Source organism: Podarcis muralis, chromosome 5 (genome assembly GCF_964188315.1).
Source record: "Podarcis muralis chromosome 5, rPodMur119.hap1.1, whole genome shotgun sequence".
NCBI lineage: Eukaryota > Metazoa > Chordata > Lepidosauria > Squamata > Lacertidae > Podarcis > Podarcis muralis.
In genome coordinates this window covers 59,073,793-59,099,704 of record NC_135659.1, presented here as the reverse complement: position 1 = coordinate 59,099,704, position 25,912 = coordinate 59,073,793, and the positions used below count along the sequence as shown (strand labels likewise).

Below are 25,912 nucleotides of genomic sequence, written 5' to 3'. Positions count from 1 at the left end.
TCGTAGGGAATAAAGGGAACTGTTGATATGGAGTCAGACCAATGGTCCATCTAGTTCAATGCTGTCTACACTGATTGGCAACAATTCTCCAGGGTTTCAGGGTTTCCCAGCCCTACCTGGAGATGCCAGGGATCAAACCTCAGTCCATCTACATGCAAGTCAGATGTCATGTGCCACTGAGCTATGGCCCATCCCTGATCATTGGACCATACCAGTCAGGGCTGATGGGAGCTACAGTCCAACAACATATGGGGAGCCAGATTCTAGTTTTGCTGCACTGCACCTGCAAAAAGAGGGCAGGTGACTGGACTACTGATCACTGTGGCTGCAATATGTTGCTAGCTCTGTGCATTATGTTTTACTGCCCAAGAGCAAATAAATTGACAGATTCAATTCACAGGTCTGTGGATGGCAAGAAGAGGAAAGCTGCTATATAGACTGAGGACAATGAGCTCCTGTCATTCCCTTTGAATCACAGTTCTGAGCACAGGGATCAGGTCAGTTCTTGGGTGCGTCACAGGTACACAGGTTCAATACATTCTCTGGCAAAAAGCTCTACCTAAAAGCTCCTTTAACAAAGTGGAAGAAGGGGAAGAGAAGCACCTCTGCATTCCAAAATGGCAAGCCTCCTGATATAGCTGCTCCTTTTATCTCCCTCAAATGGGTGTCTTTGAAGCACCAACGCCCTGCTCCTAGCAGTTCCAAGGTCACTTACTCTCACAGTGGAGGTTGAACAAATAAGTTTATGTTTGCAGTGAGTAACTATAGCAACATCGTTCAAATGGATGAACAGCGGCGGAAAGGGCTGCTCCATTCCTGGTTAACTTTTCACCTGAGATCTGTTATATTTGAAATTAACTAAAGCACAGAGACTGTCTCTTTCACATATGTGGATCTTGGTGCCCCACCCCCAGTAACAACACACCCACTCATGGCCATCTCTCAGGCAGATTTAAAATGAATAACTTGACAATTCATGGTGATGGAATATGCATTCATGGCATCTTGTTCTGCATTTGTTTGGTCCATGTCCAGAACAAGAGTGTTGAAGAGTTCAGTTCCCATGATGCACTAAGCTCAAGTGTTCTCAAGCACCCCTTCATTTGTTTCAATAGCAAACACACCCTCTACTTGTGAAAACTGAAGTTTCTGCTCAAAATAATGAAAGCAACTAAGCCATCCATGGTGTACTATTGTTAACCTTCTGTGACCCTCCTGTCTTTGCTGGAGAAAGATAATAATTTTAAAGGCAGTTGGAAAGGGTATGACAAGAGGCTTACAGGCTTTGGGTATATACATGCTTTTTTTCTTCTATCCCAGTGTCACTTCTGGTCAAATAGTTTTGTAGGGTTTTAGAGAATTACAAAACCAGTTTATTGGGGGGGTGGGGTGGGATCTGTAATACCACAAGCCATCACAACACTGAGAGCCAGTGTGGTGTAGTGGTTAAGAGCGGTAGACTCCTAATCTGCAGCTGCTGGGTGACCTTGGGCCAGTCACACTTCTCTGAAGTCTCTCAGCCCCACTCACCTCACAGAGTGTTTGTTGTGGGGGAGGAAGGGAAAGGAGAATGTTAGCCACTTTGAGACTCCTTCGGGTAGTGATAAAGCAGGATATCAGATCCAAACTCTTCTTCTTCTTTCAAAGAAAAGAACAAAGTATGTTCAGGCTTTCTCATTGCCGAACTAAATGAAATAGTTCTTTATCTTCATATGTGGACACTGGTGGTGCTACAGGAGTGATTTATACCTTTGCCGTTAGAACCATAGAATTGTAGAGTTGGAAGGGACCCCCAAGGGCTATCTAGTCCAACTCCCTGCAATGCATGTTAAGGGGGGGGGACGATGACACACACATCTTTCTAGCAAAGGGCTCCGTGTGCTGTCCATGCTTTTGAAGCTTGAAAACTGTACATGACATAGTGGAGAGAGAAGGTTTGTATCCTTCCTTTGATATTGTCCTAGAAAAAGACTGGAGGGTGCTGCTGACTCACTGGGAGGTTCCCCATGGCCATGACTGGAAGTTCTGTCAAAGCACTGAACGATCTCTTAAAAACAGGGAAGTGTGTCATTGACACAATTACTCCAAGAACTCTCCAATGCCAGTAGCAGCCCAATCAACAACTTGGTTTTCTACAGACCCAAGGGTTGTGAAATGGCAGCAGGAGTGCCAATTTGGACCCATGACCGTGAGTGCCTGGGGCTGTGGGTGCCATGCAGCATATATGGTCCCGACACTGAAATTTGTGGGTGCCAAGCCCCTTCATGGGGAATTTTGTGGGTGCTTGGGCACCCAGGGTGTCGACACCTATGAATGGCAGAAACACAGCATCTTGAGCAACGGTGGAGAAAAACATGGTGGATCCAACCAAGCAGAAGCTAGAGTTCATTTTTAGAACCTACTCTATACCAGTTGTGGTAGATAAAAATAAAAAAAAAAAACCTTTAAAAAAACACACACTTCTGTGCCACTGTTGCATCTGCATAGATGAGTGGTGTGAGTAGAGATGTTGGAGAATTCATCAAAACTTGAAACAGGAGTGGAAATTGCTGCAACTTGCATGTTCTACAGAGGTCAGGAATAGAGATCACACAAGCAAGTGCGAGCAGTATTCACTATCATGGTTTTCTTCTAGGTCCACAAATGTTATGTAAACTCACCACTAATACACTATTATTGCATCAGTGACTTGTTACAGAACTCACCCACAAATAAACACCAGCCAGAAGAGAGACCTGTGACCAGGATGAATGCTCAATACGTCATCTGGAAGAGCCCCATCTCAAAACATGCAAAACCTCAAAGAAACCCCATGGAAAGCCTTAGCTGCTGCACACTCTCCCAGCCTCTAGATGGCACCTCCCTCACATCGCTCCATATTTACTTCTTAATATTGACCATCTTGTAAACAACCTCGGTACTTCACTCTGTCACAGTTACAGGTGGTCTTTAAAAAAAAAAAAAAATCTCTTATTGTTCTGTATATCCTATGGACTTTTTACAGCTGTATTTTCAAAAATCAAACGTATTTTTTAAAAGCACAGTACTTCTTCTGTTGTTGAGACCAATAGATAGCACCATTGCATTATGAGAAAGAAAGCAAGCAAGAAAGCAAGCAAGAAAAGATTATTATCTGTTTTTCTTTTTCCCTTCAATCATTTTCTTTTCTTGGCCATTTTACCTTAACTACAGATCTGGGACTCATCTACACTGGTCGTTCTCTTTGTCTTCATCTGCTGTGGCATAGTTTCATGGGATTTGCGTCACACTTATTCCAGAATGCTAAGTCACACAACTGTGTGTGTGTGTGTGTGTGTGTGTGTTTACATTACCACCTTAGAGCAAAGTGAAGTTGTTTCCTCTCCTCCCTGTGCATTTCACAGCTCTTTCACCCCTAGCCACCCACATAGTTTCAATTGGTTTCTGTTTATTATTTATTTATTTATTTATTATTTATACCCTGCCCTCCCCGGCCAAGACCGGGCTCAGGGCGGGTAACATCAAGTATAAAAACAATTGATTAAAATACAACTTAAAAACATGATTAAACTACAACTTAAAATTCAGCCTCATTTCAGTGGAAGCCCAGATCAAAAAACTGTTTGGGGGGAGAAAACGTCAAATCTTCACCAAGGCCAACTATCCAGACTGGTCCTACGTGGGCCAGAAAAGAGCCAGGGAAGTCCCCAAATAGGGGTTCCATCACAGAAGGAAAATGAAAGAGGGGGAGGGGATCAGGCTGATTCCAAGCCAAAGGCCAGACAGAACAATTCTGTCTTACAGGCCCTGCAGAAAGAAATCAGATCCCGCAGGGCCCTGGTCTCATGAGACAGAGCGTTCCAGCAGGCCGGAGCCAGTGCTGAAAAGGTCCTGGCCCTGCTTGAGGTTTGTGTACATACCAGGGGGAATTAATGGGGGTAGGGATGTACAGGATGCATATTCATCTTGGAGAAGGTCGTGTGAACACAGATTAAAAACCCAGCACTGTATATGCAGTGAGTGCAGAGTAAATGGGGTGTGAACACAGCTTAAGAACATTGGAAGCATCTTCCATGGAGTCATGTTATGGATCCACCCATTGCCTATCCAAGGAGCAGGGTTACATTATCTACTTTATTTCTTACTATAATCCTAAAATCAACGAATTATTGTCTGGTGTAACACAGCAGCTCTTGCACATGCAGCACACACATGCACTCCCCAGACACATACAGACCACAGGCACACGTGCATATTTCTCTCACACACTACATACACACATTCTTAATGTTTGTAAACTTAATTGAATACCAAATGCCAAGGACTATAAGCCCAATGGTGCCAGTGGGAGCTTTCCCTCCATATCACTGGCTGCCATTTTGGAGGTGGTGGTTGTCCAGATTGCAGCTAGGGAGCAAAGAAGCAAACCTCCCCTTCCTGATGTGTTGTAATCTCAGTGAAAACCAGGACCCTGGTATCTGGTGGTGATACATTTTTTTAAAAAAACAACAACAACCCAGAAATGGTTTCTAATTTGCAACTAAAGTAACATTTTGTTTGGCTTCAGTATAGGGTGATACAAAGTTTAAAATTGGTGCTAATCCCTCAAAAGCTGTCATTGAGACAATTTCTTTATTATTCAATGTTAAAGGTAACAGTATTGGCTCATTGTCTTAATTTCTCCTTAGATTAAGGTGGCTGTTTTTGCGTAAGTAGTATTTAAACTTCCTGAAGACAAGAACATCCATTCATTAATCACCAAACAAAAAGTTGTCTTTGGCAACAAATCCAGGATATTACACTGAGTAGCAGAAATTGTAACGCGCAAGCTCCGCTCTTTTCTATGAGTGAAGCTATTGTCACATTTTGTATCCCGCACATATCCTTGGCACCAGGGTTTTTCAGCCGCAATCACTAGAACTCAGTTCTGGCACCTCTCAGGTGGGCGCCATTGGCATCTAAGAGAACAAGGGAAGCGTTCATGGTGAGTTCCAGCACCTCTTTTTCTAGAAAAATAGCTCTGCTTGGCATGGAGTGGTCTCGGGACAGGTGCCTGAAAGCAACAAGAGCAACCTTCTAACTGAAGCTCCACATGCTTCTTTAAAAACCATTTACAGCATTCCTGGAAATAGATGCTTCTTCCCCTGGCTTCAACTGGCATTTTGTTTTCACACTCTCTGACAATGCATCTCTTTGTTTTTGCTGGTACACAAGTACATATAGTCTTGGGACATTCACATGAGGATAAATGTCCCCTTTTTCTGTGTCACCAGTCTAATAATAGCAAAGATAGTCTTCAAACCTATCTGCCTCCAATATATCTCATGAACCAATCATTGACACTTAAGCCCACAATCTCAAAACTGGAAGGAAGCGACAACTTGTGGCTGTTATTCAATGCACTGAAGTGAAATCACCATGAATCAACATATTTGAATGATTTTGGCATGACAAAGGAGCCTCACTGTGGGGGTTTCCTTGTTTCCCCACAATTGGGCAATGCAAATTCTGGTGCTCATGAGTAGGCTCATTACCAGTTGCAATCCTTATATCTGACTTTTGCTATTAATTAACACAGGAGTGAAGTCTTTGGGTTAGGGTTACATTTTAGTGATACATTTTTACCTCTACTTTCTTGCATTGTGGCAAGTTCTGGATTTCAGATTTTCTTTATTTCTCTTAGTGGCCCATCTGCTGTCCTGAACCCCAGACCTACCTGGCGGCAAGTCAGTATGTCAAGTCCTAGAATCATAGAATCATAGAATCATAGAGTTGGAAGAGACCACAAGGGCCATCGAGTCCAACCCCCTGCCAAGCAGGAAACACCATCAGAGCACTCCTGACATATGGTTGTCAAGCCTCTGCTTAAAGACCTCCAAAGAAGGAGACTCCACCACACTCCTTGGCAGCAAATTCCACTGTCGAACAGCTCTTACTGTCAGGAAGTTCTTCCTAATGTTTAGGTGGAATCTTCTTTCTTGTAGTTTGGATCCATTGCTCCGTGTCCGCTTCTCTGGAGCAGCAGAAAACAGCCTTTCTCCCTCCTCTTTGTGACATCCTTTTATATATTTGAACATGGCTATCATATCACCCCTTAACCTCCTCTTCTCCAGGCTAAACATGCCCAGCTCCCTTAGCCATTCCTCATAAGGCATCACAAGCCACTCATAGAGTCCTTAGTCCAAGGTCAAGCCACGTGTCCAAAGTCCAAACTGAAGCACCATCTGGCAGAGATCCTGGAGCATCCAAGCTGAGGTCCATCAACATGGGCAGTTGAGGAGACACAGCATCTTAACTCTGCTGCCCTTTTGTACTTTGCATGTTGACTGCAGCATCTGGGCTTGATGAGGCATGTGACCCTCACCTGTTCCAATCCTACTCCAGCTGAGGAATCACACCCCTCCTCCCAGAGCTAGCATGTCTCACCTGGCCAGAGCTAGAGAGCTCGGCTGTGGACCCTTGCCTGCCTCAGCCTCCTGGAGCTCCCCACCCGTTGCTCCCTATGCCTCAGAGCCCACCGTGTGAGGGTCATTATGGCTCTGGTGATGGGTCCTGCTGCTTTGGTTCCTGTGCACTTGACCCCCATCCCCTCATCATCCTCCGTCACCCCATGAGTACTTCCTACATCAACCTCTCCTTCCCCATCCCCAGCTTGGCCCCAGTGTGTCCCAGTCCCAGCCACACCCCTCACTGGGGATTTCTTCCTCTTCCCCATTGTTCTGCCAGTTCATGATATCTGCTCTCTGAGGCTTTTGATGTCAGATTGAGGTGGTTATGATTAATGTTATGTTTCCCCTGTCTTGTTATGCAGCTAAACATGTTTTAGTCATATTTTAATGTGTGTGTTTTGTGGTGAACCGCCTTGTGATACTGAATGATAATGGAACTATATATGTTTTAAATAAAATAAAGAAAAAACTTCTCCCCTGGGGCTTTTTCTGTTCAGTAAATGTGGACAAGTTGGGGAGGCTGCAGAGACAGCACTGCAGAAATGCTACAGTGGAAAGAGAGAGAAAACCACATACCACCCTCAGTTTTCTGTTCCCATCAATAAGGAAATTTCAACTTTTGAAGGAATTCTGATGTGACCTCAGAATGAGGAAGAAAAATAGAAGCCTATTTCCAAGAGGAAGAGAATTTCTGAGACAGAATAGTTGTTGGCACAGCCCTTGTGCTCATCACCACCTGATTGTAGCACGCCTTGACCACACACACATAGGGGAAATGCTCTTTTGATTTCACAATCACTCTTTTTGGGTGCGAGTAGCTATAAATGCCACAGGCAAAGTGAGCTGAGACAAATTCTGAGGAGCAACCACCAGCTTTCTTAAGAACAGGAGGGCTGTGCTGAATCTGTACTCATCATGGGCCGAGCATTCATTTTGGCGTGTAAGTTTGGCTTCAATAGCATGTGTATGTTGGATGTTGTTGCTTTGCTAGATTTCACTCATTAAGATATGCTACTGTGCAATGTGCTCTTATTAGGAATGGAGGAGAACTTTGATCCAGTTCATACTGAAAAAGTAAGCATATGTAATTTGCACTTCTCAAAACAATAGGCCAAGCATAGGCAAACTCGGCCCTCCAGATGTTTTGGGACTACAACTCCCATCATCCCTAGCTAACAGGACCAGTGGTCAGCGATGATGGGAGTTGTAGTCCCAAAACATCTGGAGGGCCGAGTTTGCCTATGCCTGCAATAGGTGTACTAAAACACAAGCATCCTTCAAAATGTGCACCTATCTGAATTTTGCAATGCAGTTCTCCAGTAAAGTAGGTTGTATAAAGCATGCAAATTTTTGGGTAAAGTGTGCACATAAATGCATATATTTGTGGGGGGGGGAAATATGCATTATCCTTGGGGAAATTGCTTTGCAAGAATGTGTATAGCCGCTCTGAGCCCGGCCTTGGCTGGGGAGGGCGGGGTATAAATAAAAATTATTGTTGTTGTTGTTGTTGTTGTTGTTGTTGGAGAAATTTGTGCTAAAATGCTGTTGAGTTTTCATAAGGACTTAAAATCACAAACTGATTTTGAGTGAATCTAAAAAGATTCAATTACAGGTCCTAAGTTTGCTTGTGTTGACTGATTTGGGCTTCAAGTTTCGACCCCATTATTTGAATTATATTCTAAGGTACTATTCCACAGCTGTAGACAACTTTCTCATGGTGTGGCAGAAAGTTTGTATTAAGTGAATTCTGAAAGAAAAGCAGATGGGGGAATGAGAGAGAGAGAGAGAATCTGAATTACCGTATTTTTCGCCCTATAGGGCCACCGGCCCATAGGGCGCACCTAGTTTTTGGGGGGGAATAAAGAAAAAAAAATATTTTCCCCCCCCAGGCACGGGGCTGGGGCGGGGGAAGCCCGAGCTTCCCCCGACCCCAGCCCCCAGAACAGGCTGCTATCCGCAAGCCTTGGGAGCCCGGCGGGAACTCCCGCGGGCTCCCAAGGCTTGCGGATAGCTTCCTGAAGCCTAGAGAGCGAGAGGAGTCGGTGCGCACCGACCCCTCTCGCTCTCCAGGCTTCAGCGAAAGCCTGCATTCACCCCATAGGATGCACACACATTTCCCCTTCATTTTTGGAGGGGGGAAAGTGCGTCCTATAGGGCGAAAAATACGGTACTTTAAGAATAAACCACCAGTAGATTGTGTCAAAAAGGGGACTTCGGCTAATGGTGCAAAAGGTTGAAACACACACTGGTTGAAATTTCTCCTTCATCCCAACTATTAAAGCTTGAGACCAGAAGCAGTGCCTTCTTTTGCTTCTAGTCGTATGAGAAAAGGCAAAGACACCCTAACACTTCATTTTCTGTTTGGGAAAATATACCATCCATCACATTCTAACCTTTATCTGAATGACCTCAAAAACCTTCATAACATTCACAATCATTTTAGCTGTTGGTTATTGGGTTAGCGGGATGGATGAGAAACTCTTTCAATAGCACAGGAAATTAAATGTTATTGAAGAGGGGCAAGCTTGAGATTTATGGGTTACAGGACATGTAGCCAAAATGATATCATTTGTCTTTCATTTTGTATATTCTATTGAGGGATTAAATACCATTGGTACAGTATTTTATAATACATGGCTGGACCTATTGTAGAGGAACACATTATGATGTTCAGGCATGTGGTTATTTGATATTGGTGTTTTAATCATTAGGACAATTCAACTTGGTGTTTTAGTCTATAAACCATATTGAATTCATGTACGGAAAATGCTATTAGTGCTAATAATAATGCTATTAACAATTATCATAACAGAATCAACTTACTGGGAGGTTCCAAAGAATCCAGCTACCTGTCTAATATCTTCCATTTTCATTTTTCTCTAGGTTTTGCCATCTTGCTGGTTTTTCACTGCAGTAAGTAAGCCTTCCCAGAGTTGTTACTCGCTTAGAACAAGCCAAGTGAAAATCAGGCAGAGTAAAGCTTAGGTTTGTTGGGCTTTGTTAAGACATTTCCTGCTTTAGAATAATCTACCGCATGCTGTGCATGATGGAGCCAGTTAGACAGCGCCAGGTATCAGCACCTAGCACAAACACCTGGCATTGCTCACCTGGGCATGATAGTTTGAACATACATATCATGCCAATCCTGGCCCAACAGCATTGGCTACCAAATAGTTTCCAGGCCCAATTCAAAGTGCTGGTTTTGACCTATAAAGCCTTAAACAGCTCAGGGACACAATGCCTTAAAGACTCCTTCTCCCCACAATTATCATCTGAGACCCTTCTTTGTGTGTCCCTTCCGTCAGAAGACTGGAGGGTGGCAACATCAGAATGAGCCTTTTCCGAAGTGGCTCCCCCCTGGAATGGGCCTTTTCTGTAGTGGCTCCCTCTGCAGTGGCTCACCTGGTGTCTTTGTCACATATCTTTAGGCACCAGGCAAAAACATTCCTCTTCTCCCAGGCCTTGGGCTAATTAAACAATCTCTGGCTTTTTAAAGGGGGGGTATTGTTTGCTGCTATGGTGTGGATTTTTGTGTTTTTATATTGTAAACTGCCTTCTGATCCTTGGCAGTAAAGAAATTTATGTATTTATTTAATAATAGGATCAGTTTCAAACTTTGTCTCTCCCATATATGAAAGGCATATCGAAATTCTAAAACCATTAACAACTTGTTTATCTATTTCCTCTCCACTTCTCTACAAATATGGGTGGGCAAATATAGTAATGGAACAAATCCAGCCATATGAGAAGAGCAAGGCTGTAACTTTAAGGTGTCATGTCCCCACATTGGACCTGTATCATCAGTAAGGCCAGGATGGGTGGATGTTTCTGTGGAAGCAGGGAGGGCAGATCTGACCTTGGAACTCCCTCACCAAGAGTGGGGTTCATTCTCAAATGAGAGAGAGAGAGAGAGAGAGAGAGAGAGAGAGAGAGAGAGAGAGAGATTGAGGTGGGGGAGATAGTATGCATCAGTACAATCTCCCAGGAGCTGTAGGAATGCAGAGTTAACAGAATATTACCTCCGGGTAAGTTATTTTGTCAACAATTCCAGATAATTTTTACATGCACTTTCATCTTTGCAGGCTCTGCTTTCAAACTGGTTTGCTATTTCACCAACTGGGCTCAGTACAGACAAGGTGAAGGGAAATTCCTCCCTCAGAACATTGATCCTAACCTGTGCACTCACCTCATTTATGCATTTGCGGGAATGTCAGAGAACAAGATCAAAACACTGGAATGGAACGATGAAACACTCTACAGGGATTTCCAGAATCTCAAACAAAAGTATGGAGAGGGCTGGGGAGGAAGGATGACTTTTTTTGAATTTCCTAGAACTAGGATCTAAACTTGTATGAGTGCTCCCATTTTCTGATAATAGGGAATTCTGGGCTTAAGAATTGTATAGAGTTTGGTTAATGAGATTTGAAGGTGGAAAATTGGTCAAGCCAACACCTTTATATAATGCTGTGTCATTCACTGTTTCTTAGGAAGAAGCTTTACTTCCCCATGGAGGTAAAAGGGGGTGACACCTAGTTGAGTCTAAGAATCTAACTCTGTGATCTTAACCCCTTCATGTACTAACTACCCCTATGCTTGCTAGTAAGGTTTAAAAGCAATTTCCTATGCTCCATACCCTCAAACCCAAGTTGGGACTTCAAAAGAAAACTACATACAGTATGCATGATCTGTTTGTGTACACTGTTTTCCATGCAGCTGGGAAATATATGCAGAAAAGCTAGCTTCCATGAGCAGCACAAATGAACTTCACTGGGAATGATCAGAGATATTTGTAAGCTCAGCTGTGCAAGAAAAAAAACCCTGAACTCTGTTCCTCTCTTCCCCTCCTATCTAGGAATCCAAGACTGAAGACACTTTTAGCTATTGGTGGATGGACATTTGGAAGTCAAAAGTAAGACTTGGGCATGGGGTTTCTAAAAGAGGAACTTCATCATGAGTAGGCAATATGTAATAAAGATGGGTGTTTGCTTTAGTCAAATCCTGAATGCAGAACTGAAATACTGTAGCTGCTTCAGAGAGATTTGGGAGAAGTACACAGTGAAGTGAGGTTCCTATGAAGTGATTCAAATTGCACCAGGCATTTCCAAATTCCCAAATCAAGGTCCAGACCAAATATTGTGTTCTGTGCCGCTCTGTAGCATATCCCATTCCCTCCCCCTTCTCAATAATAATATGCATCATGAAAGTTTCCTGTTGGAATCCTAGAATCCCATCTTTCTATTTCATTCATTCATTTTTGCATTGCATTGCATTTACTAGATGCCCAATAATGTGTGTGTTCTGGCTAGTGTGTAAGGAATTCCAAAAGAAATAAAAATGGCAGATAACTAAAATGCAAATGATAACAACACTAAAAGGAAGCTAAAAAAAGAATCAAAGTTGGTAGCAATGATGCATGTTTTCAGTTTCATTTGTTTTCATAAAACAAATGAAGGTTAAAGTATCAGATTCAAAAGGAAGCATAAGGTGTGAAGTTCATTAGGCGAACATTTATAAGAAGGTCGTTTCTTTAGTAGCCACCCATCATATTCTGGAGAAGTGTCTTCATAAATCTCTGAGCATTTGCAGGTACATACAGGGAATGGTAGTCATACCAATACTGTAGCATCAAACTGTGATGGGGTTTTAAAGGTCAAAATCAACACTTTGTGATTTGGGCTGGAAGATGATGTATTACCATAATACGCTTAGAGGCAGAGTCCCAGCCAGTATTTGCAGCAATTTTGCATCCTGCTCTTGGTTTCTAGACTGTATTTAAAAACAGCCCCATTTCCAATGCATTACACAGATACAGTAGCCAACACGGTGCCCTCCAACTATTATTGAACTACAACTTCCATTAGTCCCAGCCAGTTATCAAAGATGATGGGAGTTGTACTCCAGCAACATCTGGAAGAAGCACATTGGCTACCTCTGAATCACAGTAATTTGAATAAGGCCTGAATAACAGAAACCAAAAATTCTACTCCATCCATGTAGGCTCATAGTTGGCACACCAGCCTAAGCTGCTATTTAAAGTTAAGTTGCCAATTTTCATGAAGGTAATTTTTTTTTAATTGGATGGCAATGTTAAGATGCTTTTGAAAAAAACCTGGAAGAAAGTAAACATTCCTCATCCCCCCCCCCTGTACTGAGGCAAATAGCTTCAGAATAATTTAAAGGTCACATGACCATGAAATTGAAATACTGAGAACTATGCTTATTAGTGCCAATCTTCTATCTCATGTTAACCACAGTGCTGAAAATGCCCACTGAAGCCAGTCCTTCAGATTCATCTAACAAAGGCATTACAGTTGGAACATCAACTCTGAGAAGCATATGTTCTCAGAATAATCACACACTGTGGTTTACCTCATTTCCCCCTACTCCCAAATCCATTTTTTGGAGATAAATCAGGTCAGGGGCATGCTTTATGGAAGCAAAGAAAAAACAGATTGAGCAATGAAGTTTCTCCCATGGCTTGATGGAATAAAAGGAAAGCCTGTTCCTGTGTTACGTATTCTATAGGGACACTGCCTGATTTGCCCCAACGCTCCAGTTGTAGACCTGTTCTTCATAAGATGGCATTGTTGGTTGGCAGCAGAAATACTGTAAGCACCAGTTATGCTTTCCCAAAATTAACAACTAGCAATACACCAGAGTGTTTTTGCTTATGCAGCCAGCATGGTAGCCTTCACCATTCTGGTGCCTTCTGAATGTTTTGGACCACATCTTCCATGGCATTGGACTATCGCAGCCATGAACTGTAAGAAATAAATAGGCAAAGACTACAATTTGGTTTTAATGACTTGATTGTCTACCTATCATGGGTGCTGTAAAATTAGACATATATGTTTTTTGCATTGGCAGGGGGCTGTTAGGGGTGGAATCGAGACCTCCAGCATGTACTGCTGATCATTTAACCCCACACAAGCATCTTTGTGGCTTTGGGAGTGATGAGAGGTCCTACAAGAGCCAGCCATGAGCCCAGGTGATGGGTGATGTAACTTCCAGTCATGGAGGGGGGATGTCCAGATCTGATGGCTCCTCAGGGTCACTAGGAGTACAGAGATCTGCTGTGGGCCCTGCTCTTCCTAATTTGCTTCTAAGGAGACTCCAGGTTTGAGGTCTGAGCAGGACTGAACCAGGACACCAGGACATGGTGACCTTGCAGTGAAGCAAACAGCAGCATGTTGGAAAACTAAAATCAAACAGTAAAAGCTTGTGGATGGACAAAGTCTTCTTCAGCAACCATCTGAAAACTAAAAGACAAGGGTCCAGTGGATAACCAAAGGGAAGATATTTTGTATTTTTAGCACCATCACTGTCTTGGGTGCCAAACAAAACAGCCATGATGTGTATCTTTTTGACTTGAATTGCTTCCCTTCTAGGTTCTCTGCTATGGTAGCTACTCCTGACACACGTAAGACATTTATTGATTCTGTGATACAATTCGTGCGAAATTATGGTTTCAATGGCCTGGACCTAGATTGGGAATATCCTGGAGCCAGAGGCAGTCCTGCAGCTGATAAAATGCGTTTCACTTCCTTGGTTCAGGTACAGTAAAACTCAGCAAATCACCATCAACCAATTCTACTGTCTGGCTGCAGATTCCAGGGGCAACTTCTGTGCACAACAGGCAATGAATTTAATAGGAATATCAGGGAGCGCTGCAAAGAGACAATATGAATTATTGTTTTCTCAGTGAACGGATGAATCAAGTTACAAGATTCAGACTTGTGTCAAATCCCAGGCTGGGCCAAGGTGTTGTCCAGAGACCAACCCCTAGATTTGCCTTTGTGTCGGTTATGAAAGGGAAGTTGACCACCAGTCAAGATATCAGAACTGTGTATACAAATAGAGCCCTAGACCAGCAAAACTAAATTATGTGAAATGTGAAAGCTTGTGTAAATCACCAGACACATCTGGAGTGGTTTTTGAGACAATATGGAACAAGGGGCTTAAAGATAGGTTCTTGTGCCTCAAGTAGTGAGCTAATAGGTTGAACCTATAACATATAGGTAAGATAACGTATAAATATTCCATAAGCTAGCCCTACAGTATGGTCTGAAGGTACACGAGGCCACCACCTTGCTGCAACTAAACAGGTTTGGATCTGGTCATCTGCCTGAATGGGTAGCCACCTGGCAACTACATGTACTTTTCCTTGGGTTCCAGAACAGAAGAAAGGTATGGGATGTAAATGTAATCAAAGCATATGGAATTTTCAATTAGTTCTGAGGGAAAGTGATTGAATCAGTAGGTCTCTACCTACACTTCCGCTCTTTACTGGGAAACCTCTTCTGCTTTGATTCAATTTAGATTTCCCTTTTTATTGATTGATTTTAATTTGATTTATTGTATTTCTATGACGCTTTTCATTCAAATGAATCCCAAAGCGGCTTACAAACAATAAATTACAACATGATAAACCATAATAGAACATCACAAATATAGTATAAATCGTATAAAATAATTAACAAATCATCAATGAAACAATTACAATCTATAAAACAGCAGCTGAAAAATAAACCGAACATCACAATTGCAACAAAAGTTATATTGTATGATTAACAAATCAATACGGCATTTATAATCTATAAAACAATATTAACAACTTAACAAAATAGCAGCTGGGGGAAAAAGCTAAGCACTGTTAAGTTCATGCCCACTCTCATAACTCACAATCTTTCACTCTATTTGGTTCATTAAAACAGTACACATAATATACATCAGCTCAACCAGATGCTGTACTAGCTAGGGTCCTCATGCAGTGGATGATGGAGGAGACAGTGGGGCTCTCAGGCCTACTGCCAGTGGTAAGGTAGATATTGACTCCAGGTAGCCTGCCCAGGTGCCGTTGATGAGGAACTCACCCACATTGCTCTCAGTAATAAGGAAATCTGAGAGGAGCCTGTCCCTGCTCCAGCTTCTTCAGCTGCATCTTGGCCAACCTGGTGGCAGGGAAGGAGGAGGCTGCTGAGGGGAATGAGGGGGGTGGCTGGTTGAGTCCATCAGGCAGGAGGGAGAGGCCATGATTAACATGCTGAGAGAGCCTCAGCAGGATCCTGGAGGCCTGGATGAACTTGCATCCAATGACTCAGAGCTGTGTATCTGTCTTGGTGTCCATGCAAGGCATGAAGCAGAGGTCATCGGCCAGCATGGGTGAAGCAGGAGATGTGGGGGTGGGCCAAGAAGCTAGAGAGTGGAAATGGGGATGTTTCCATCTCTTCCACGTCCTTGAGTTTTAAGAGAAGGTAAAAGCAAATTTAATTATTGTTCTACTCAACTATTTGCCTTAGGAAATGGCAAAAGAATTCCAGGCAGAAGCACAACGGACAGGAAAGGAAAGGCTGCTGCTGTCTGCTGCTGTGGCAGCTGGGAAGGAAACCATTGACAATGGTTATGAAGTGGACAAGATTTCCCAGTGAGTATGATGAGGCACTTATGAACCATGAAGGGAAATTTAATGGTAGCAACTCACAGGCAGCTTGCATTTGCTACTTGAGAACCAGTTTAGTCCAATAATTTCAAATCATGGTTGACAAATCATGCCAGTGGGCACATAATTGCCCACAATGCATCCACTCAGGATTCTTATGCTAGAGATGGAATAAACATATTTGAATTCCCCTTGCAGGTCTCTGGACTTCATCAACCTGATGACATATGACTTTCATGGATCTTGGGAACGCATTACAGGACATGTCAGCCCTCTGTACCCTGACACCGTAAGTGTTAAATATTTCCTAGCAAATTGTAGCCTCTCATTTTAATTGAAAGTAAAGAAAATGTCCAAAGGTACAAAGCAAACCCACTATTTCTTGGTCCTCTAGGTCAGTCTTTGCCAAGCTCTACATCCTGTGAAAGGTTTCCAATATGGAACTGGGATAAAGTTCTTGGCTGAAAAAATGTACAAAAACAGATCAAATACGTATTGAGATACAGTATATGAAATACATTGAGATACAACATATATTGTGATATAATGCATGCTTAAATGCCATTGTTATGGTTTCGTATCATTTTAAAAATATTCATCATTGAATAATGTGGAAATGGGGTAGACTAAACTAATGAATGGATATATGAGAATTTGATACAGACTAGGAAAAGACTCATGTCTCCATCCATAGTCCATTGAGTCGTGGCTGCTGGGAAACTACAGGTCTGTGGAGCAACTAAAGATCTGAACAAAAAAAACTGGGCAACGTGCATTGTTATCATGTTTTCTATCTCATTGCCTCATCAAGGACAATGCTGTGAAGTACTGGATGGGCAAAGGAGCACCAGCTGAAAAGCTTGTCCTGGGAGTTCCTCTCTATGGACGAACCTTTACCCTTTCTTCCACACAAAATGGAGTTAATGCTCCAGCCTCAGGACCAGGAACAGCTGGCACTTTCACCAAAGAGGCTGGATTCTTGTCTTATTATGAGGTAGGAAAGATGCTTAAACATATATCTTGTTAGGCTTGCCCCACTTCTCTAAGTGGTGAGATGTTCCAGGAGTAGAGTGCTTACGAAAGTTTGTGTTTTGCAATACTGGGAGGTTTGTTTTTAGTTTTACAAATACAGGTTGTGTATAGGTGGAGGCACTTAAATACTGCAGAAGAAAGCTGCCACATCAGATCTCCAGAGACAGGGCACCCCTGATACCGCTAACTTCCAGAGCCCCCAAAACTCACCTCTATTTCACTCTCCAAAAATGGCAACCTTTTCTTCTTGCAGACTTATGTTATGTCATCCTCGTGACACATGCCCCTTCCCCAGTGTGGTCCTATATTAAAAAAAAAACCTAGCTGTCCAACATTTTGTTGTCATGGGGACACATCTAGTGCTGTACTGAAAAATCCCATTCCTAATATTTTTGCAGCGCAATTTGCAGTTACTTTATTTCCAGTTACTTTCTTGTGGGTGAAATCAGTTAATTGCCATGTCTCCCTCTGCACTGTTGGGCTGGGCACTGGGATGGCAGAATCCAGAGGAAAGTGAGGAGAAATAGAGGGGGTGAGGCTGGAACAGATGGAAGCCCTTCCGTTCCCACCACATGGTCCCCTCTGGCTCCAGTGTGGCTCCAGACTTCCAGCTGCCTCCCCTCCTGAGCAGGTCTTAATAAAAATTCATTTTCTTATCTAGAATTAAGAGCATCTGCTACTGTGTTTTGATCATGGCAAACCCTCTGCCTTTACTTTCCCCAACCCCAATTAACTAATTTCCTCAAGCTTATGGACACATACTTCCCTTTTCTGTTCTGCTTTTCATGCCACACACATCCTCAGATTTGTTGAGAAAGTTGTGGGCAAATTTCAGGACAGGGCTGAGAACATACAATCCAAGAAGGTTCAAAGTGGGGTTATTGGGTTGTTGTTTCTGTTTTTATTAGGTATTTTGTGGTTTTATATCTTGATTTCATTCTGGGAACCGCACTGAGACCCCCGGTTATAGGACGGTATACAGTGGTACCTTGGTTTGCAACCGCTTTGGATTACAACCATTTTGGATTACAACCACGTCAAACCTGGAAATGCGTGTCCCTTTTTTGGATTTAAACCAATGGGGGGGGGAGGCCCCATTGGTGAAAGTGCGCCTTGGGTTACAACCTGTTTTGGTTTACAATTGGACCTCTGGAACAGATTATGGTTGTAAACCAACGTACCACTGTATAAATTCAATAATTAACAACAACAACAACAACAACAACAACAATAATAATAATATGCACTATACATTTAAAGCATCATGCCTCTTTAAACAATCATGGCTTCCTCCCTGCCAAAGAATGATGGGAAATGTAGTTATTAAGGGGGCTGAGAGTTGTTAGAAAACTATTATTCCCCTCACAGAGCCACAATTCTCATAGTGGTTTAACAGTTATTTTCTTTTCCCAGGGGCTCTGGGAATTTTAGCTCTGTGAGGGGAATAGGGGTCTCCTAACAACACTTGGCAGTGCTAACACTGTACTGTGGCTGGTGGAGACTCTTCAAGGTCCCCAGTAGAAGTCTTTCCCAACACCTGTCATGTGCAGGTGGCCTACCACTGAGCTATGGTCTCTCCTCAGGTCAGCAACCATTCTCGGTCGTATAATATATTTCCAAAACTTCCTGGAGTAGCGTTAAAACCCCTATTTTGCTTTACTTATTTTAAGGGTAAGGCACCTGATACAGACAGCTTTAAGAACATAAGAGAAGCCTGCTGCATCAGGCCAACGGCTCATCTAGTCCAGCATCTTGTTCTCATAGTGGCCACCAAGATGCCTCTTTGAGACCTACAAGCTGAGCATGGCACAACAGCACTCTGGCCACCTGCAATTTCCAGCACCTACCTATTATTCAGAGGCACAATGCCTCTGACAGTGGAGGTGCAAGATAGCTATTGTGGCTAGTAGCCATTGGTAGACTTGTCCTCCATGAATTTGTCTCTCTGAAAGCCATCCAATTTGGTGGCCATCACTGGTTGGTGAGGGATCACGTTCCATAGTTTTACTATGTGCTTTGCAAAGAAGTGCTTTCTTTAATCTGTCCTAAATCTTTCACCATTCAGCTTCATTGAATCTCCATGAATTCTACTGCATGAGAAAGGGAGAGGAACTTTTCTGTATCCACTTTCTCCGTGCCATGCATAATTTTATAAACTTCTATCATGTCATCTTTTCTCTGAACTAGATGCCCCCAAATGCTGAAACCATTCCTCGTAAGAGGAAGCTTGCTCTATCTCCTAGGTCATTTTAACTGCCCTTCTTGCAATTGCAACAGGCTCTGATTTCTACACCTCCGTAATGGGGAAGTTGTCTGACCTCAAGTGTCTCAATTCAACCATGTGTTAACACAGCCATGCTCCAATCTATTTTGTTTCAGATCTGCAACTTTAATAAAGGTGCCACCACAGCAGTGATTCCAGGGGGGAATGCTCCCTATTCCTTCAAGGGAAATCAGTGGGTAGGATATGACAATGTGGACAGCATTAAAACTAAGGTAACAATTATACATATATTTGCTTTTATCCGTACAAAATATTTAGTGGAGCTCAGTCAATGTTATGCTTCAAAATCATCACCTGGTAAACATGCTAGCAAGCTACATAATTACTAGATAATAAAGATACTAGGTTGTTTAAGGACTACTTTGCTATGTAGAATGCAATTTCCAATAGGAATTAAGGTGTCAGGGGCTGGACTGAGGAGGAATGGTGGGAGTTCCCCCTCACACACTTTTCCTGAGGGCAGGAGGACAGTGTTGATTTAGAACAGTGGTTTGCAGAGGGGCATAGTCCAGAGGGGGAAAGCTGGGAAATACTGGGTGAGGAACAACTAGAAGAGGAAACACCAAGAGAGAGACAGCTGGCAGATTCAGTGTCATTGGACAGCATTCCTGACCCACTTGTCCCCCCCTTCGCCTAAGACTAGAAGGGCTTTGAGAGTGGTAAAACAGAAAGCACAGCGGCAACAAACTCAGATTACCCAACATAGGAGTGACGTAGATTAATGGGGACAGAGGGGCTGAACCTTTACTGGGAGCATCACCATTTCTAGAGAGATATGCATTACTTTGTCTTTCACTGTGATTATTAAAGAAACTAACTGGTAAGAACTCTCCTTTCATTTGATCTGTTTATTACTGCCACCAGGGGAGAGATCTGATTCCCCGAAGTCTGACATAAGCTGAGGTTTTCACTGCCTATAGTGATTAGGGTGTTGGACCTGGGAGACCATGGTTCTAATTCCCACTCAGTGATAAGCCTCACTGGGTGACCCTGGGCCAGTCACCATCTCTCAACCCAACCTTCCTCACAGTGCTGTTGTGAGAATAAAATGTGGGAGAGTAGAACCATGTACACCACTTTGAGTTTCTTGGAAGAAAGGTGGGATATAAATCTAATCAATCAATCAAAACACATGCAGTGGGTAGCTATGGTTCACCATGCTTTTCCAAGGACAAAATGCTTAATGTTGAACAATAGCAGCCAGTGATGGGGTGGTGTTGCAGAGCTGCTCTCCCAATACTGACATCACTGCCGCTTACATGGGTAGGGTGGGGCAAGGCACTGGGCTGCATGGATGTCCTGATAGAAGTGCTGGATTGGCTCTGGCCATAAGCTGCAGTGATGCTAGTGTCTGGAGGTCAGCTCTGTCCCACCACTCCAGCAACTGCTCATATTGAAATTGTCAGTTGTCATGATGATTTACTTTTGTCTTGGACTTTACTGTTAAAGGCAGCATACTTACAGACCTCTGAATATTCTACCTTCCTTCTTAATCAGGAGCCATATTCATTGCCCTAGAATGGTTCCCACCATTATTATTACTCCCATAAGCCTTTGAATTCCTCTTTTCTGTTTCTCTCAGGTCAACTATCTGAAGCAAAAGAAGCTGGGAGGTGCCATGGTATGGGCCATGGATCTGGATGACTTCAGTGGTTCTTTCTGTGGCCAAGGAGCATACCCACTCCTCCAGACTCTGAAGAGAGAACTTGGCTCCACAGGTTAATCCTTTGTTATTATATTTGTTTTTCTTGAAATCCTCAGACACAAGGCCTGTAGGGAACTAAATATTTACCCAACACTCTTACTTCATTCTGGCTTCCTGTTATATAGCAATAGGTAGTTGCACCCATGATATAAGAAGAAGAAGAAGAAAGGTCTCTGTGAAAAGGGGAGTTTCTTGTCTCCCTTTAGGCCTCTGGCTGTGCTTAAATAAACTCGTTTAACCTAAAACAGCTCTCTTAGGCTGTACATTTCTCCTCCTCTTCATGCAACACACCAGGGAATGAACGATGAAGGCTGTGTAAGCATGTAAGAGCCCAGTTGGGTCAGCCCAAAAGCCTACCTATTCCACTATCCTCTTTCCCACAGTGGCCAACCACATGCTTCTGAGAAGCGCACAAGCAGGACGTGAAGCACTAGGTCTCTCCTACTATCCCCCACCCCCAGAAACTGTGGGATGCTGCTTCTGACCTTGGAGACAGCATATTCTCCCCATGACTAGCAGCCTTAGCTTCCATAATTTCATCTAATCCCTACCTTGAAATCCATCTAATATGGTCAGCGCCATTTCTTGTGGAAGCAAGAAATCTCATCATTTAACCAGTTAACCGTTTCTGAATCTCCCACTCTTCACCATGCCTTCTGTTTTATGAACATTTCCCACACACCACTTCTCTGCACCAAACAGCACTTTCCCTGGTTCCTTTTCTACTGATATTGAAAGGTTCTCTTTGTGTGTGACTAATTTCACCCCATCCCCATTAAATTTCAAGTTAGATTTCAGCACCATTTAATTTCTTTCATTAATCTGGAACATCTGAAGACCACCTTTCCTTGATTGAGCAATCAAAGGCGTACCTCACACTACAAGCTTAAATTTGCCACAGCATCCTAAAAGTCAATGTGCACAGAAGCCTTGCATGTGGTACCAGAAACAAGAAGTCAGAGGAAGAGGCAGAAGAGGCAGCTGCATTGTTGGAGCCTTTCATGAGCGCCAGCTCCAGATATATACAGTATTATATATGCAGGTTTTGGTGTCCTCGGGTATCTTCCCGTGTAAAAGTTGGGGTGTCTAGGCGACGTTTCGACGAGGTCTCACTCGTCATCTTCAGGCTGGTGCTTTCGGCTTCTTGTTACTGGAACAGAGCAGGATCTCAGTGTTTGAGTTCCTATAAATACTGTTGAGGAGGTGTGGCCTCCTATGTTCTGGGCAGAGAGGAATTTATAGGAACTCAAACACTGAGATCCTGCTCTGTTCCAGTAACAAGAAGCCGAAAGCACCAGCCTGAAGATGACGAGTGAGACCTCGTCGAAACGTCGCCTAGACACCCCAACTTTTACACGGGAAGATACCCGAGGACACCAAAACCTGCATTCCTGTACCCGTGAAAATCTACGAAAGCAAGTATTATATATATATATATATATATATATATATATATATATATATATATGAGGCTAAACTATCTATATTCTTCTTCTGGCAGGCCTGGCACCAAACCCCAAACCTCCAGTTCCTGCTGAACCTCCAAGACCTGATGCGCCACAACCTGATGCGCCACAACCTGATGTGCCACAACCTGATGTACCACAACCTGATGCACCTACAGCAGACACCTTTTGCCTTGACAAGGAGGATGGGATCCATGCTGATTTGCAAGATGCCACAAAGTATTATATGTGCGCCCACAAAAAGACTTTCAGCATGCCTTGCCCAACAGGACTAACTTTTGACAACCAGTGCAAATGTTGCAATCATCCTCAATAAAGGGCTTCTAATATAGGCAAACCCCAAAGATGACATTCCGTTGTCTTCAGAGCTAAGTGCTTCAGAGCTAAGTGCTTTGCTTTCCCTGTAAAACTGCCTATACTTCCAATATATTCATCTGCATATTTCTCCAAGTCTTTAACAAATAGGGTTATAGTATCTGCTTCTGCTTTGCACTAAAGAACAACGCACCAGCCAGCAAGATATGAGCACTTCATAATAGTTTGCTTATACAATATGTAGCCACTTGCTCCCTAATTCTGATAATTTTAGCAAAAGAAAATAAACTCATTTCAACTAAAAGTAGTTAGAGGCTTGTTTTGTTGCATACCTAGCAGGCAACCAGCTCTGTGAATTCATTTTAATAATAACTGGTACTAAAACATGTATTTCAAAACATTATCTCTGTTTGGTCCATTTAAAAAAAAAAAACCCACAAGGAACAAATTTAGGATCCAAAAGAGTGACATTTCTGCTTTTGCTTTAGTATCTAATAACTTTGCAATTCTTGGCTCTATGTATGACATGTGCATGCACACAAAAGCTTATACAAGAACAAACTTAGGTGGTCTATAAGGTGCTACTGGGCAATTTTTTATTTTGTTTATTTTTATTTTGACTGCGTCAGACCAACACGACTACCTACCTGAATCTAGAAATTGGAAACTTATTTCTGGTAGCTGTGCCCAGCATTTCTGCCAATAGATGGCACTCTACACTTCTCTAACAAATAATGTTCTATATTTTATCAAATGGTTGTTCCTTTTATCTGAGTAGCTCAACCATGTTCTTGAATTTAAGCTTACAGCTATTTTGTATTTATTGTTTCCACTAGGGCTGAAATATACATGTGGCACAGAAGAACTGTGATTAGCCTCCCAAAGATGGTTTGATTTCATTTCTGAACCGAAATACAGCCTTGAGTCTGCTTTCATAGCTGCAGGGGAGAAAATACAGGTTTTCTTGAGATGGCATTTCAGTTTTTAAATGCCTATAAATTAATCACAGTTAGGAGCATAGGAAGAAAAAAAGCTATCCATCTTAAGTCTGTATAACTGAGATGAAAGGTTAGAAAACAATAGATTCTGTTTGAGTCACTGAGGTCTTCATGGACTCATGAACAGAGGGCAGGTTAGAAAGGAGTCATGATCAGAAGGCTGGCTGTCCTTTCTTGCCAAAGCTACAGTTCCAGCCACCTTCATCATCTCCAAGGATTCATCTTTCTTGACAATGAACGATCCTTTGCGATGTTTACTTAGAAGAAGAAGAAGAAGAAGAAGAGTTTGGATTTGATATCCCGCCTTTCACTCCCTTTAAGGAGTCTCAAAGCGGCTAACATTCTCCTTTCCCTTCCTCCCCCACAACAAACACTCTGTGAGGTGAGTGGGGCTGAGAGACTTCAAAGAAGTGTGACTGGCCCAAGGTCACCCAGCAGCTGCATGTGGAGGAGCGGAGACGCGAACCCGGTTCCCCAGATTACGAGACTACCGCTCTTTACCACTACACCACACTGGCTCTCTTAGATATAAGACCATTCAGTTCAATGGTGCTAGCTCCCTTGGATGTTTAAGATTGCAGCTATAATTTTGGGATTCTAAGCAGTTGATTCTGATTTCATGTAAGTGATTTAGAGAAAATTTCTCAAATATCAGAGCTGTTGCAAGCGCTCAGCATCCATCATCAGTAAGAAGCAGTGAAGCATATACACATACAGTTTAACTTGATTCAAATTCTTTTACAACTGAGTTTACTGTGTGACTCTACTAAGACTATTGATATAGACTTCAAGACCTCTTGCTCCTTTATTTCCTTAACTAAAAGAAGCCGCTATGGACTAATTATTGTCCTGGTCATTTAACCAAGTTATTCTGCTATTATTTTTATTTGATGGATTATTTGTTTATTCATAACTAACATCACTGGTTTTCTGGTTGTATTTATCCAGCATTGAGTGAGTATTAGGCCCTGTATTCCCCTTGTCTGATGTTGAAACTACAATTACTTCATCTGCAACTACATCTTAGGTCAAATCAGTTTCATTCAAAATGATCCCTAAATATGTATATAGGACCAATACTGACTCACTTTTTAAGCTGAGTCCATCTTAAATGTTCTGACCTAAAAAAAATATTCCTCAATTGCTGCTAATATTCGCTGAATTAGTTACAGAGTCTTAGAAAGCTGTGTATGAATTAGGAACAACATTTGCTATATCACTTTCGCTTCTGCAAAGAGCTTTCGCACTAGGCTAGATTCTGCGTCAAAAAACAATGAAATGTAGACTCTCATACCAACTATTCATCACTCTGGTACTTGAATTTGCAGAAGTAGGAAAGTGATTAATTACCCAGTACAGCAGCTTCTCTCTGAAAATCTCTACAGTACTTGCAAGTCACTTAAAGGGAAAAGAGTAAAATGAGAGAAAACACAGTTCAGTACACAAATTTCCTTCCTTTCACAACATTTGATTCGCTTCCCTTACATCTCTTGGTGGCTGGATTAGATCTATGAGAAGGAAGGTTTTTAAACCCTTCCAGCTGTTGTTGGGCTCCATTTCCCATCAGTTTATTAGATTGCTGGGTTCTTCAAAGATATATCTGGCAATACTCTATCATCTATCTATTAATCAATCCTAAGGCCTGCTATTAAGGTCAATCAAAACAATTCAATCAAAACAATATTCAATCAAAACAATTCAATCAAATTCAATCAATCAAAACAATTCAATCAAAACAATATAATATCATTCCTATAACAAATAACTTATTTATCCTGTCATAAAAAGGGCCCCTAATTAATACTTTGATCTCATCATGCACCTGCAAATACATTTTAGGAAATAATTGTTGTACCATATTGCCAGACTACTGTACAGTTCTGCTATGAATACCAGGAATGACAACAGCACAGGTTGGTCATATATACAGTACATGCCTAGCTCACACATCACAGCAAACAAAAATGGAGGATAGTCTTCAAAACTATTTGGTGTGCTCTTTTTCTTGTGATGAGATCCAAGTGTACCTGATCAGTGCTTTTGGGATGTTAAGCTGATCAGCACCGGAAACCGATATCTGAATGCTCTATAAATCAATGTGTAACTATAGCCCCAGTTCACTTATTAGTGCTCAAATGTTCAATCCATGCAAGTGTGGGTTCTTCTTACACCTAGAGACACCCATGCCACTGCACTCCCCCCCCCCCCAGCTTTGTCCTTCTTGAACTCCATGATGTTATGGGTT

General features: G+C 42.4%; 1 protein-coding gene across 1 annotated transcript in view; it reads left to right on the top strand.

Moving 5' to 3' along the window:
• The first annotated feature begins 7,260 nt into the window (after window positions 1–7,260).
• Window positions 7,261–25,912, top strand: part of LOC114599273 (putative chitinase 10) — a 48,523-nt gene continuing 29,871 nt past the window's right edge. The window contains exons 1-11 of the mRNA XM_077928126.1: window positions 7,261–7,368; window positions 9,312–9,341; window positions 10,511–10,712; window positions 11,281–11,337; window positions 13,817–13,982; window positions 15,728–15,852; window positions 16,066–16,156; window positions 16,679–16,861; window positions 19,279–19,395; window positions 20,766–20,901; window positions 22,390–22,668. Coding sequence (XP_077784252.1) covers window positions 7,344–7,368; window positions 9,312–9,341; window positions 10,511–10,712; window positions 11,281–11,337; window positions 13,817–13,982; window positions 15,728–15,852; window positions 16,066–16,156; window positions 16,679–16,861; window positions 19,279–19,395; window positions 20,766–20,901; window positions 22,390–22,668 — 1,411 coding nt within the window. The 5' untranslated portion in view covers window positions 7,261–7,343. The remainder of the gene's footprint in view (window positions 7,369–9,311; window positions 9,342–10,510; window positions 10,713–11,280; window positions 11,338–13,816; window positions 13,983–15,727; window positions 15,853–16,065; window positions 16,157–16,678; window positions 16,862–19,278; window positions 19,396–20,765; window positions 20,902–22,389; window positions 22,669–25,912) is intronic.